The 15,033-nt window shown below is 39.2% G+C and overlaps 2 protein-coding genes across 12 annotated transcripts; both read left to right on the plus strand.

Moving 5' to 3' along the window:
• The first annotated feature begins 18 nt into the window (after positions 1 to 18).
• LOC111253467 (uncharacterized protein C16orf52 homolog B) lies at positions 19 to 7,027 on the plus strand. Of its 11 annotated transcripts, XR_002674670.2 has the most exons (7): positions 2,419 to 2,641; positions 3,228 to 3,343; positions 4,175 to 4,278; positions 4,469 to 4,582; positions 4,928 to 5,010; positions 5,897 to 5,988; positions 6,598 to 6,737. XR_002674670.2 is itself a non-coding variant. In XM_086992509.1 (6 exons), the coding sequence occupies exons 2-6, from the start codon at positions 3,287 to 3,289 to the stop codon at positions 6,731 to 6,733; spliced, it is 498 nt and encodes a 165-aa protein (XP_086848635.1). In that variant the 5' UTR covers positions 19 to 155; positions 3,228 to 3,286; the 3' UTR covers positions 6,734 to 7,027. The 11 variants fall into 11 exon arrangements, 10 of the variants coding, with proteins under 10 accessions (XP_086848635.1, XP_086848631.1, XP_086848632.1 ...); XM_086992509.1 differs by lacking the exons at positions 2,419 to 2,641; positions 5,897 to 5,988 and adding an exon at positions 19 to 155 and having other exon boundaries at positions 3,228 to 3,347; positions 6,598 to 7,027; XM_086992505.1 differs by lacking the exons at positions 2,419 to 2,641; positions 5,897 to 5,988 and adding an exon at positions 19 to 155 and having other exon boundaries at positions 6,598 to 7,027.
• A 3,545-nt stretch (positions 7,028 to 10,572) lies between these two features.
• On the plus strand, positions 10,573 to 13,830 carry LOC111253466 (uncharacterized). Its single transcript, XM_022812861.2, has 3 exons — positions 10,573 to 10,722; positions 11,452 to 12,408; positions 12,874 to 13,830. Exons 2-3 carry the CDS (start codon positions 11,475 to 11,477, stop codon positions 13,158 to 13,160), a joined length of 1,221 nt encoding a protein of 406 aa, XP_022668596.1. The 5' UTR covers positions 10,573 to 10,722; positions 11,452 to 11,474; the 3' UTR covers positions 13,161 to 13,830.
• The last annotated feature ends 1,203 nt before the right edge of the window (positions 13,831 to 15,033 follow it).

Below are 15,033 nucleotides of genomic sequence, written 5' to 3' on the forward strand. Positions count from 1 at the left end.
AACGCAACGACCACAACAGAGATCCTGTACTATCTGGGCTTGCGCTTCCACCAATACATTCAGCGAATGGATGGATGATTTCCAATGTTCTCAGTTAGCCGCAGAATATGCGTTCGAAACCGGGTGTCAACACATGGCTGGTCGTGAAATCCAAGGTGAGAGCCGTCACAAGCAATGCTTAATTTCAGCTGTCGGACCGGAAATGAGACCCGAGACATCTATTTAGAAGCTTTCATAAGAGTAACAATTGGCTTGGCCAAAATCAGCTGGTCAGTCATAGATCTTTAGCTAGGCAATGCAAATCTCAGCTGTTCAGCGCGCCTTTTCGTGTGATTCAATGGCACTCTGTTCTGCTTCCCTTAAGGAGCTTTGCCGGGTGATTTCAAAAGACGACGAGAGGCAGATATCAAAGGTTGGTTTCGCAACTTTCGCGCGGATTTTTGGGAGCTTTTTTTCATTTATCCAACAGCACATTTAGTTTACAAGATTTAAACAATATGTCTACTCGGCCGCAGTTTTACTTTGACTGCCGTCCGGTTTTCTTGGGAATATGGAAAAAAGGTTACTACACAGACTTTGTAGGCTTCGTACCGCGCCTGTTTTGCAATTAAGCACATCATAGTTTACCTGTATAAACTACATACCAGCGTATTTTTTCAGATGTGGAAAATTAAAGTACTTGATACTAGAACGACAAACCAAATTAACGCCACGCGTTACGGAAAATTCCTTTTCGAATTCATCTCATGACAAAAGTTTACTGATCCACAAAAAATCGGTCGAATCAATTTGAAGCTGTCTGGCAAACGAACCGACACAGTTTTAGCAGTACAGAAAATATGTAGATCGTTAGAAATGTTTGAAAGATAGTAACGGTAAGGAGCATGTGATTCGTTGTAGAAACGTAGTGTACTCACGTTGGGTCTAAAAAACATACCCAGGTTTCGGGTTGCCTTAAATTTGAAGCATTTATTTTGGTTAAGGTTCAAAATGAAGTACATTTCGTATTGTAGCAGACGTTGAGAGAACACTTAAAATTTGTAGGGCCTACTTTCATGGCGTATTTATAAGAAGCAAATTATGGACTAAGGGTTTCATTTCTTCGAGAAGTGTGTAGGGGCTCAAGAGAATATTGCAGAACTCCTAAAAAAACATCTAAGGAAACTACTGTCTTCGATAATATGAAGTTAAGAAGGTATCAACCACTGAGTAAAATCGCAGAAGTTTAATTAGCCATTTTTCATACTTGACTATAGTCAAGCTAAGAGAAGACGGTTCTTTGTGCATGGCCTGTTTGGCCAAAACTTGAGAGTAACGCCATTGAAAACTTATTTGAAATTTAGAAACGTTGTCAAAATACTCTGAGTAATATCGAAACGGCTAATAGCAGTTACGCTATAAATACGTTCGTGAAGAATGTCTTTTAAGAACATGCAAAAATCTCGTCCAATTATATCTTCCGTTATACCAATTTCGACTCTGTTTATTGCCATGTTTTCACATGTATATGGATATATATATATATATAATCACAAATTTTAGCAAAGCCCATAGCTAGAGACGTAAACACATTGATTATGTTGTCATAAGGCTCTCAAAGTAATTTTTAATTATTCTTAATTATTTCTATTATTATTATTATATTTTCTCACAAAGTAATATTTAGCTGCTAAGCTTATTACCCAAGCCAAAACGTTGACAATCGAAAATAGCAAATTCGTTAATCTTCTCAGTGCAGGGAGTTACTTCAGTCTTTGAAAGCGAATTCTGATTAACAGGGGTTATATTAATCTATATCGTCAGGAATAGACAATTAATTGAACTTAACAAGACTCACAAAAAATTGGTTTTGTTCATTTGATGTACAAAATTTTCTACGACCAGCAAACGGTTAATTAATGTAAGCTCAATAACGTAAAACTATCAGAGTGTAGCGGCTTTTTCATATTTTTCCTTTTGTCACTGGGGTATATTTTGTTCAAAGTTATATTTTCGTGCAGTTATTTCGTTAGTAGATGATTTTGTGTAGAGAAAAAGTGTATCTATTTTTTTTACTGTTAACTGTGCTGTTTCAGTTAAATCTATGTCATCCTTTCTACCTTGTTTTGGCAATATAGCTTTTATTAGTCTATTCGAAGATGTTTGAAATACTTCAAATTAACTTGTTCTGGTGGTATAAAGTTATATTAAGATATCAACTGCATTTCGCTTATAACCCTTATAAATTGTTATGACTGATTTACTCGCCAAATCACCCGACCACTGCTTAGCCCCAATGAAACTTCAGAACGTAGAGTTACATTAGGGGACTTAACCCAGTTATTCTATTTTCCCGGATAATAATACTAATGCGTAACGAAAGTTCTGAAACTAACCGGTTTTGTGGATCCAACTGTGAAATCGAGGGTCCAACAATACCAGATTCGCTTTTGTGTAGATCAACGACCATCAAGGTTCATACAGCCCCATCAAGCGGTGCCTCCGTTAATGATGACCGCTAGGATACTGGAATGTAGCAAATGAACAGGGCCTCTGAATATTATGACGGAACGGTACACAGGTGAACATGAGCCCTTGGGCAAGTTATTTTAGATGGTACTTTTCACCGCGAACTCATTAATTGGTGCCGCTTTTATCAAAAGTAAGTGCGCTAACTCTAATCTGGGATCTCGTTATCTGGTATATTAGAGCTGTACGGCATAAACTTTAACCTAAGAGGTATGCTTTATTTTCACAGTCTTTCACAGTATTTTCACAATAAAAATGGTGATAGCTAGATTACTTAATACAAACATGAAAAAGCATATCACAAAGTAAATTTAAGTTTTTAATTTAATTTAATTTTAATTTATTTAATTTTAATTTAACTAAAGTAATAGATTAGTGACTACTTACTATAACGGAATTAAGTATTTAGTATTTGAGGATTACGTATATATATGTACTCGAGAAATAACCACTTATTCCACCCATCTATTAAAATAGACTCATTTTTATGGTTAATTGTGCAAGCAGCTGACCGGGTTCGCCGCATAAACTTACAGCCCGATCTTGCTAAGGCTTTTCTCACATGCAAATAAAATGTCTTTTAATATACACTATCATTTATATAATATAATTATTTTATCTCATGTTCGAGTGGATTATTTGTGCATTTTTTTGTCATCATGTTAAAATGTCATGCCATATACAATGCGTTATTCTGTGTATCTATTAAATGATTGCAGGTGGTTTTTAATGATGGATAAGCTAACGTTGGTATCGGGCACGCTGTTTCTCAGTGCGAATGTATTTGCTATCCTCAGCCTGGTTCTACCTGAGTGGATCGTCAGTGAAGTCGGTGGTTGGTATGAATAAATTCAGAACATTTCTTGTTCATGTGCTAATTGAGATTACCACAATATTTTAAGAAAGACCTACGCGAACGCCATTGCTTGGAACTACTTTTAACTTACATGTAATTTTTAACTAAAATAGACAGAATGCAGGTAGTCTATCTTATATTGCGGTATTTGACTAGCTGAACTTATATATAAATAAATATATATATATATATATACACCACTTATATGTATATACCAAAGAATAAGTACAGATCAAAATTACAATAGTGGGTTATGTTAAACGGTTTTCGGAGAGTTAATATTTATGTAGTAGGCATTCACTGGATTGTTCTTTCTTACAATAAAGTATCGTTCAAGTAAAACAAACTAATCGACGATAGATAGGACAATTGCTAGGAGGACAACTTGAACAGCATTTAAGCAACAGAATCAGCTGATTAGCTATAAATCACATTTGAAGATACTCAGACATAATATTTAATGACAAAAGTACGGATTGATCAACGTTACGACCGGAAACACAAGTGTGTTGCCTGATTTGCTGTTCGTAGAACGCATCAGTGATATCAGATCTGCTAACCAACAAAAGCAACTTAGGTTCGAATTCTTGAGTAGACACATTTTTACCGTCTAGTGAAATTCGACTAATAAACAAAACAGTGAATTTCTTCTGTTCGGTCCTTTCCCTACCCTGGGTATTCCTTGAAGCTAAACAACGGCATTGAAACCTGTCATAGAAATGAGAGCTGGGAATGTCTGCTATGGAAAACGTTTTTTATTGGGTTGTCACAACATCACCTATTTCTAACTCGTTGTTGATTTTTCTACAGGTGATACTCGTCTCGGACTGCTTCAGACATGCCTTTCCATCAACGGCCGACCAGGTCTCACTTGTTACCCCCCAAAGCTCCAGCCTGAATGGATGCTAACACTAGTACGTTGAACACTTAACTCACTAACTGCAAATTTTTTTAAACCGCTTTAATGAGCATCCTTATAGTTAAAAGCTTTTCACCTTTTTCGTGTCGTTCACACTTTCTTTGATTTTTAAGACATTTCAGAGGCTAATTTGTATCGAGACGTTCTGAGGCAAATCTGCTTAAATTTGGCTTAATTTTTAATAGGTTTGTATCATCATTGGCTGCATCTGCATCACGGCTACAACGATCCTTTTAGCCATCTCTCATCGAAACCTTGGGATTGTCCACTATGCCCGATGGATGGGATTTGCAGCCATGGTGAGACTGATGAAGCGCAATCCTATCTGTAGTGCAAATGTGTGGCAAGGACCTATTGAACCGTAGACCGTAGAACATACGTTCTAGATATGTATATAATGTAACGCGCCGAACATACGTTTTAACTGTGTATATGTTGTAACACGTCGATTGTATCTTTATTTTTGCTTCGCCTTAACGCTCACCCATCATTTATTCTAATGTGAAATATCTTAAGTCCTTAAAAACTCTTAGTGGGGCATGTCCTAGATGCTGTATATGAAAATAGGTAATTCCGAAGGCTCACATACGGGAACTGGTAGGGTTAAGTAGAAAAAAATAAGCATTTGTCCCAGCCCGTTTCAGACAGCTAACGCTACCGCACCGGCGGGATATTTCACGGCCATCCTGTTTTCACATCTCGCTGTGTTGCCGTGCTATATCGCTATGTAAGTTCGTGAGCGAAATCTTTAACTGGGTTAAGTTCTATGGATCAATCTATTACTGAACGACGCGGTTATACTGGACTTGCCAAAGAAACTGCCACAAACCTTGTCAGTGGTCAGCGACGCCTTGCTCTGCCAGACCTTTCGCACCCGGCTACGGGCATGTTACAAATTCAGGGGTTCGTGCGCTTCAGAACCCACGTTTAACTCTTCATGGTGGTTGACGGCTGGTTTCACTGGCGTTCCGATTAGCCTACCTTTCTACCAGCATACATTTGGCAGGCAATTGCAGCAATTTGCGGAGTCTCACTGAACAAAATTACTCGTAACATGTCCTAAAAAGTCAGAGCTTGCCATAGGGTGCAGTTTTTACATGTCGTTTCTAAAATTAGCCTATTTTTCCATTTGCAAATGACAAATGAGGCTAGAGGAATATTCCATAAATGGTTTCAAAAACTTAAATGTTGTATCTCTTATATCGTCTCTATTTTACCATTTATAGTTCACGTAGCCCAAAAATTTCTCTTTCTATATAATATTGTGTTTTTAATTAGCATGTAGCCTGAGAAGCGTTTAGATGAGCGTCTCTGATGCTTGAGAACATTAGCACCTCGGCCTGCCGCGGAAGCGCCGGATGAAACCTCTGCGCTTTGAAGTGGCAAAGCTTGTTTCGGAAACATAAACCAGTACACTTTCCAATTTTTTCTTGAGTACACTTACTATAGACGAATGATGAGAGCTCGCTGTTTGGTATGCTGTTACCATTGCCGCGAGGGAAGCCTTCAAACGAAGGTTTTCGGTTTTTCTAATAATATGCGCGTTTCTCTTGCACTCGTACAGTGCTGAGACTTTAGGTAATGTTAACGCGACAACCGAAAATGATTTCTAGCGCCCCAGGATGCCAGTAGCCCATTCCTGAGACCCATCGCATTTGCTTGTCGGGTTGAAAATCAGATCTCTTTAACGCATGGGGTCTTTTCGGTAAGTAGTACTGAACTATATAGTAACTCCGCATAGGAACTAACTCGTGCTACTGTTATGTAACTAGCAAAAGGGATCGACTTGGTCGTCTGTCGCTATAAAAACTTGAAAACCTAGCTTTACTGCCGCGTCGCTTGGTCTACACGAAATTTATCAACCATTCTTCCCAAATCTAAACGGACGACCTGATTTTTTTCCTCCCGAAAGCGGTCGACGACCTTGTCCCCGAACCTCTAATACGCATCAGTCCCTATTGTCGCAGGATTGCACCCCATAGATGCGGCTTCTATGAAGCATTTGTAATTCTCTGCGCTACTTGGTTCACAAGCCATTGTTCTGGGATCTATTATCACTACACCCAAGGCTCTTTTGCGTTTCGCCCTCACTGGACGACTTTGGTCGAGCAAGACTAATTTGCGGCAATGACAGGGTTCGACCGCTGGCGGTGAACCGGCTGACTGGATGCTATTATTTTCGCACACTCGATCTCGGAAATACATATATTTTAAAAATACATTTGCGTCCGTTTAAGTATAGCGATAGTGAATGATCAACCGATTAATGTATGAACGCTGTCTAACTTTAACTATTTCCGCATATTTGTGTTAGGTGTTATTCTGCATTGCAGCTGTCGTGTTTCCCGTGGGGTTTGGCACCGAACAAATCGGTGGAGAAGCATACCAGTTGCCTTCCTCGCATCAAGTCGGCATTTCGTACATACTGTTCATACTTGCTCTTTGGGTGACCGTCATTTCTGAGCTGTTTGCGGGCAAAGTGTGTATGCCCCATTTCTGAAAATTTCGATCAAACGTGGTTCATCGCTACAACTTTTTGAATCGCGAGAATAGTTATTATAAAGTTAGGGTGGCGTCGTAATATTTCGCCAAAATACTAGGTAGTTCGCTTAAACGTTGTAGATGTTTTCCAACACTTCTATGTGTTTATGGATCGCTTATGAGTTGATTATATTAGAATTATGATCTGTGCACGGAAATAACTCAAAGTAGTATTTAATGTAATAAATACCGTTTTTCATACATTTGCGGTGTCCTGAAAAGGTTAATTTATACTGACTCGCCATCCCAAGAATCACTCGATTTTCTTTGTATAAGTGGAAATCGAGTGATTCTTATTCTTTAAACATTTACACAGAGCTACGTATCGCGCCATGTACGAATCAGCAATGCACTGTATATATGCTCAAAGAAAACTGAAAAATCTTCACCATCACGCACAACATAATTTATCTGGCCTATAGCTGCACGTCTTTTCGTTCGGAAGTTTTCGTATTTCAACTAAGCTTAACGGATGCGGGCTACGTTATTATTTTGGGCAAACGTTAATATGTTAGTGCAAGAGGTAATCATTCCTAACCTCACATTGTGATTGCGCCAAAAATCAATAAAAGCTTAAGATTTTCGTCTGAACTACACAATGGCTCATATGTCTAAGTTGATTGTCGACTCGCGTCCCGAGTAGTGCATACGCCCTAGGTCCAAGCTCGTTGTTTTCATCTTAATAATTGAAATATATTAGACTAACTTGGAATGGGTATAACTTCATTGCCGACAGATTTAATATTAGACTTACCTTCTATAGCTGTTAAAGCTACGATTGTAGAACATATGTTGTTTGTACCTACGTTGCAAAAAGTACTATTCAATTAATATCAGTAGCACCTGTATCAACTGATACGCTTTATTGTCTGTTAGAATCGTATTCAGTGAGCTGCGGTTGTTTCGTATTAGCCGAAATGACGAAATATACATATGTATATCGCGTAACCCAATATATTCTTAATTCACTTATTTGAGCACACTTTGAATCAAAAACTAAGTAATTGTGTAATCACTAATTCATGTTTATTTCACATATAATTTTTGAGGGTTTCGCTGATGTTATTTAATCACGTTAAGTTATGAGATTAACGATGTATTATTCGTATTATGGACTTTTTAAGGTAGTATCATAAATATCTACTTCCATTGACTATCGATTCCATAAGTTTCGCAACCCACCGTACGCGCTAAAATATCGTTGTGATTGTTATGGCTACTGAAATTGACTAAATCCAAACACTGCCGATAATCACGCTCGTCGCGTATTCATCTATTAAGATGATATTACAGAAGTCACAATCGTTTTCCTGCGGCCATTGTTATTCTGTAATGATTATTATTTTATAATAATCCTTAATCGGGGATTTATAAATGCCACTAAATGGCTTTATAAATGATCGTAAATCTAATCTGTTTTTTGAACGGAAACAATTTGAGACTAAATATGAACCCAAGATGCATTAGATACATTATAAGATACATAGATTGAAATACGTTTAAATTATATCATGAATACGTATGCATAACATAAGTATTCTTATTGAAGTATCTAGCATTATTATTAGGTTAGATCCCTTTTTAAGTCTTTTTCTTTATTATGCGATATCTCTTTCGGTATATACTGTTACATACTGTAAGAAAGCGCTCTCTTTGCTCCGTCACTTTGTAGTATTTATTTTGTTTGCTTAGTAAAATTTTACCTTTATTTAGGACTTCAGAAGCGCACGTGTTTTTTGACAGAAAAGAGAACTTCTGGCTTATCTTGATGGTGTTTTATCGAGGTCGAAAAGCTATCGAGCACAGCTATAACAAACGCGGCGTACACGATGAGAACTCCTCAGCAGAGTATACTATGCAAATGTAGCTTGCAAAATTCCAAACTCGCACTTCCGAACAAAAAAGCCCTTCACTTGCTTTTACAAATTCGTGTGGTAAACTCTGTAAGCCATTTACAAAAGAGGATTAGATTGCCGGTGCCAAAAGTTTTGCTTTTTGCCACTTTATATTCTAGGACGGCGAATATGCGTAATATATGTTGTGGGCAAAATCGGAACTCACTTGCAAATACAAAGGATATATATAATAGACGATCCATAAGCATATATATTATATGTTTGTGGATCGTCTGGAAAAGCAATAAATAAAAGCAGACATTACGTAGATACTAGCTTAGTATTATGCATCAGATAATAAATAATTTTTTACTGAATTAAGAATAACGGCAAGAACGTCACCCTTTACAAACGTCTACGTTATTCACATTGAACATTAAGAGAAAAAGTATTAAGTAAAAAAAATTGATAGAAATAGTAGAGTACTTTTAGAAGCTTATGCATATAAGAAGTTACTTGAATCTGCTTGTTATCTTTGTTTTATACACTTTTTCATTTTTGACCCAACTGAACAATAGCCTAGTTGAGCACGGTCTCATTGATATCCCACTGAATGTGCAGCGGTAACGTGTTTGTCTACTATACTTAGCGATACGTGAAATAATTCAGATTCGACAGCAGGTGAAGACACAGCTTGTTTCGTGCGGATATTCAACGGTCTGTAACGGCAGCACTAAAAACAGGGACATTCGAATCACGATGGATCGCATAGACCCAACCTGCTATCACCAGTTCTCTAAAGCTTAGGCCGAGTTTAGAGATAGCTGTTCATGGTACTCACCTGTTTGTATGCGATATCAGCTGCGCGGTATTTGTTGGTTTGCCAATGGAGTTGTCTTGCTGAATATAAAAGTGCATATGGCGACAATTAAAAAAGTGCCTTTATGATGGTCCATGTGTCAGCTGTTTGGTGCTAATGGATAATAAACAACTACATTAATAGTGTCGAACGTTCGGTAATGTTTTAATTTAATTTAAATTGTTCGAGTGAACGTCGCTCCTTAAGGCAAATTCTTTCTTAAGAATTCGTGTGATTCTTACGACAATGTGTTATAATGGCAGTTGGTACCATAGCAATTAATGATTAACTGCTTAGTTGCGGACTCAAGTGTTAGCTGGTGGTAAGGTGATAACGAACGACCGAATTGTTGCCGAGTTCTAAAAATCATAAATAAATAATACGTTGAGCCCTGAAACATTTTATCATTATAAGCAATCCATATATAGATTATCTCCGGAACCACTGGCTCGAGAAGTCTAAAGCTCTTGAGAATATGTTTTATCCCAAAAGATGAATTATGAGCATCCATCTATTTATCGCCTAGTACACATGACATGGTTTTTAGAATACATTTTTAAGGTATATTTAAGGTATTCGACAGAATCTCAAAACTCGACTGAGAAATGCAGGTTAGTCAGTGTTACACCCGTAGCTTCAGGCCCGAAATTATTAGGAAGTTTATTGCATCTGCATAATATTCCACTTATTTCTAATATTAATTCGTTGCTTTCAATAATAAAGAAAAATACATTCTGTTTACGAATATACGTTTAATATATGTATTTTCATATATATTCAATGCTTAACGTAGATGTTGAGCGACGCCAATCCAACCCGCTGATTTAGCGGGCTCACTCTGTGGCATGGCGCGTTATAGAGCTGAAAGATGCTTCGCTTAAAAGTTGGTTTGTGTTGCCCCGATGAAATTTACTTAAAATCGCTGCATTTGTAGGCTGCTCGATCGATGGAGCATGAAGCGCACGATGCACAATCCGTATTCAGAGTAAAGCTCTAGCGAGAAAAGCGTGGGCGACGCTTGGGTGGGTATTCACCAGGGGTCGCTGCGATAGCCGACGCTGCCCGCCAGATCCGCCTCCGGCAACAACGAGGAGCGCCTCCAAGCTGCTGTGCGATTGACCGACTAGCGAACACTTCAACCCAAACTTCGGTCGTGTTAAGACCTCTTAGGCAGCACGCAGAGCAATGATACGTAGCTGAGTCGGTAAGTGCGATTTCGGTACAGTTGTAGTCATATGTGATGCGTTTATATATTAATGCAAGCTTATTGTAAAAGTGGCAATTTAGTTTTGAACGATAGCTTTTTATTCTAGAGCTTTAGAAACTATTTGTTCGGATACTTAGTTCAATGGCGAATTAGGCCTAAGGGGTAGTAGGCCAATTTCATGCCCACCTATTGGCTTGAATGACACGTCTGCTGGTTTGCAATTAAATCTATTTGCTCATAGCACCTTTTCTAGCATTCATGCTAGCGTGTCTGAAGTTGAGGCCGGTGTAGCGGTGTGGTGCAGCAGTTTTGAAATTTAATATTCCTAGTTAGCTGTTGTGAGTAGGCGTCTATAACGCTTTTGAGACATCCATCAGTCTAAGTGGAACAAGGCTTAACTTGTGATTAATACTGTCGCCTCACATATCGTCGAGTTACCATAAGGTTATAATCGACAAAGATTTGCAATCGAATATTCTTGATTACTTTTTTAGTTTAGGTGTTCAGGGCCGTTCGTTGTTTTAAATTGCAATAGCCGTTACCATTAAGCCTAACAGTACCACCCCAAACGAACACTTCCGTTCAGGTCGACTGAATTGTTTTACCATAATAAACTCGTATCGCGAAGTCGGTTATTATTGTTGGGATAACATTTCTTATATCTATTATTTTATTAATAAAAGCGTATACTTATTATTGGGTTTTGCGATGTATATTCGCTTGCAGGAGGTACAAAAAAGGCTGTCAAGATGGGCAGCAATGCTCAGCAGTTTTGTTTAAAATGGAACAATCACCAAGCGAATATGCTCGCCGTATTCGAGCGGTTACTCGGCAACAAGAGCTTAGTCGATGTAACGCTCGGGTGCGAGGGCCGACAGATGAAGGCCCACAAGGTGGTGCTCTCCGCGTGCAGTCCCTTCTTTGAAGGACTGTTCACCGAGAATCCCTGCAAGCACCCCATTGTGATACTGAAAGACATCCGATACGCAGATCTCAAAGCCTTGGTAGAGTTCATGTACAAAGGCGAGGTGAACGTAGTTCAAGAACAGCTGCCTACATTACTGAAGACAGCCGAGGCTCTTAAGATCAAGGGTCTCGCCGAGGTAACTGGCGAAAGCAAGGATGACAGCGGTGGCGGAAGTAGTAACAGCCAACAGCAACAGGCAAGATCAGCCGCGAACGCCACACCCCGACCCGAGTCGCCTAATTCTGGACGGCGGAAAAGACAGCGGGCGCGTCGAAGGAGCACGGACTCTGCTGGCGCCGGTGATGGGCTATCAGACTCCGAGGAGTCGGTGCCGAAAACCAGTCGCACAGACCTCCAAGATGAGTCCTCGATGGACGGTGCATCATCGCACGATGACGGATCTCAGGCCTCCCTGCAGCGTGCAAGTAAGAAGGAGACCGCCCCTGTACAAACAAATGTAGATAGCACCTCATCCCCGGCGTCTGCCAGTGCCTCGGCCAAAAACAGTCGATCCGCCGAACAGACGACGGCCACGAACAAGTCAGCCGCGAACTCTAACGGGCAAGTACCATCGTCGAAGGATACCGGTGGTGGGGATTTTGAACCCAGCCGTTTATTGGAAGCTTCGATGACGACTGACCAAGGTGGCGACGACTCGACTGACAACCTCAATAACACGACCGGACCGGACAACAATTCGACTAATAATGAACTGGGTAAGTTCCAAAACTTCTGTAAGGTTTGAGTATTATTATTTCTGTAAGGTTTGAGTATTATTATTTCTGTAAGGTTTGAGTATTATTATTTCTTAAGGTTTGAGTATTATTATTTCTTAAGGTTTGAGTATTATTATTTCTATAAGGTTTGAGTATTATTATTTCTATAAGGTTTGAGTATTATTATTTCTATAAGGTTTGAGTATTATTATTTCTATAAGGTTTGAGTATTATTATTTCTATAAGGTTTGAGTATTATTATTTCTATAAGGTTTGAGTATTATTATTTCTATAAGGTTTGAGTATTATTATTTCTATAAGGTTTGAGTATTCTATAACGTTTGAGTATTATTTCTTTAAGTATTATTATTTTTGTAAGGTTTGAGAGAACTATCAGAGCGATGCTGCACAGACGAAGAAATTCGAAAGTGTAGTCCTATATTGTCGAAATATTTTTTGTAACAGATATCAAACCCCTGATCACCTTGGACGAAGGCGGGGCGACGCCAACGGGGGCTATTGTACCTGCCTCTGCTGCTGCCGCCGCTGCTTTAGCCGGAGCTGATGCGTTGTCTTCCCTTTTCCCTCAAGGGGCGAGTACTGCCGCAGCTCTTGCAGGCACCTCGTTCCAAAATAGCCCACCGAGTCACGGTACGTACTGCGCCGCGTCGCCAGCGAGTGTGTTCAGCAGACCGTCGCAGGTAGAGCCCCGATGTTGGGCCCTGTACGCTGAACCTCTCGGGGTCGGTTGAGCGCCGCTTAATGCCTGCTTGACTATTCGTAAGTTGGTGAGACAGCTGACTTCCCTTGGTAAAGCGTTCTCTATGCGTACGATCTCGCGAAGTCTGCTGAACACTCGTCATTGCACTAACTGCTAAACCTGCTCCACAAATCCCTATCCTTAAATCTCTCTGAACTTCCTATCCTATCAACTACCGCTATTAACTATGGAATTGCATGCACTAACTGTATGTGGTTTGCCCTTTGCGAAGCCCTATTTAAAAAAACCCTTCACTTTACCGATATAACACCCTATTTTGCGGGTGTTTAATAACAATCCTCACCTTGGCTGCGGTTGGAAACAACCAATGCCTTTTTGGAACTGTTTTACCGTCGAAAGAGAAGAACACGAAGATTATTTCGAAGAGGAGGTACCACGAAAACCTTGGTAACAGACATCCACGTTGGTGACGCAAACATGATAAAGAACACACAGAGTCGCCTCGCTTAACACACACAGGTAACAGACGAACAAGACATTCTTTTTTGGTCAGGGCTAGTGACCGTAAACAGGCCATTCAGCAAGCCCGTGGTAAGTTTTTGAGGGTAAGAGTAATGGGCAATGCTCAACGAACGGCGAATAAGGACGCAATGGAACATCCAAGCAATTACGGAAAATAAAACTGATGAAACTGAAGTAAAGCTGTTTTCCTTTACATAGTTCATTGTTAGCTGAAATTTATCAAAGCAAAATTATGGTAGAACATGTTATGCCAAAAATAGTTAACGTTAAAATAGTGAAGTGTTAGGTCTTTCCCATCGACATGGAGTTCACTCTCAATGGGAAAACCAGTCCGATGTCTACAAGGGTATGTACTGAATGTACTGCAGAGGTACTAGAAGCATTGGTTTCCGGTCTCCTGTGTTGCGAGGAAATTCTGCCTCTTATGAGAATTCCACACAACGCAACATCTCTCGAAGCGAAAACTATAGGCTGTTATAACTTCGGGACTTCGCGTACTTTTCGCGACAACTTTCTAAGCGTAGACATGGTGTTGAATCATGGTGGAGGAAATATGATTACATTATGACGTATCATGATTATATGATCACATAAAATTCTGTGTTCTGTAAAGTCGAAGTAAACCAAATAACTATCCCCGCGTTTAACCAAAGTCCAATACATTTCGTGCACCTTCATCACAATTTCATCGTTGTCCAGTTCCATACCGATATTCGTTCTAATTTGTTTTTTCACTTTACCTCCAACCGCTATACAAGAATATAAAGCTTTTCTTTAAAGCTTTATATTCTCATTTAACTGCGACTATTAATTTGGTCCATATTATTTAAAATAATGCTTAGATTCGAAGTACGATACAGTAATTACGTGTAAATAATTTGTTTGGGATAATTATCGGTAACTGTATTTCCTCCGTTAACTCCGGAAATTGTACCATTAGGTAAATAACAATAGAGTATATGCTCTGCATATGGCACAACGGCAAAACTGGCCGATCCTACTAGAAAAATATTGTGTAAAAACATTAATACGTTTTGTCTAGCTCGTGCAAGTTTAATGGAAAAACTAATTTTCCAAACGAATATTGTTCGCTCATGTTTCACACGACATGGATTAAAGCGCCGTATGATCACAGTAACCTCGAAACTATTTAACTACGACATATCTGATGTTGAAATCCTTCACAAAAAATCATCATACGAAGCTCAATGGATATCGATGTTAATGGCTGAGAGTACAAAGTAAACCTCGGCGCTATTATCTGCAGCTACTTGATCTGCTCTTTCTAGTAATTCCATGAAGTTTAGAAGTTCCATGAAGAAACTCAGAAGTCGTTCAAACGTGAGTATAATAGATTCCTAATGCTTTTTTGTTTAAGGAGG

The sequence above is a fragment of the Varroa destructor genome, unplaced genomic scaffold (genome assembly GCF_002443255.2).
Source record: "Varroa destructor unplaced genomic scaffold, Vdes_3.0 BEIS01000006.1, whole genome shotgun sequence".
Taxonomy (NCBI): domain Eukaryota; kingdom Metazoa; phylum Arthropoda; class Arachnida; order Mesostigmata; family Varroidae; genus Varroa; species Varroa destructor.

Excerpts from the sequence above, each read along its gene's own strand:
- LOC111253466 (XM_022812861.2), top strand. The coding sequence starts at position 11,475 with ATGGGCAGCAATGCTCAGCAGTTTTGTTTAAAATGGAACAATCACCAA. Across the intron at positions 12,409-12,873 it reads TTCGACTAATAATGAACTGG|ATATCAAACCCCTGATCACC; the intron begins GTAAGTTCCAAA and ends TTTTTGTAACAG.
- LOC111253467 (XM_086992505.1), top strand. The coding sequence starts at position 3,238 with ATGATGGATAAGCTAACGTTGGTATCGGGCACGCTGTTTCTCAGTGCG. Across the intron at positions 4,279-4,468 it reads CTGAATGGATGCTAACACTA|GTTTGTATCATCATTGGCTG; the intron begins GTACGTTGAACA and ends AATTTTTAATAG. Across the intron at positions 5,011-6,597 it reads TTGCCGTGCTATATCGCTAT|GTGTTATTCTGCATTGCAGC; the intron begins GTAAGTTCGTGA and ends TATTTGTGTTAG.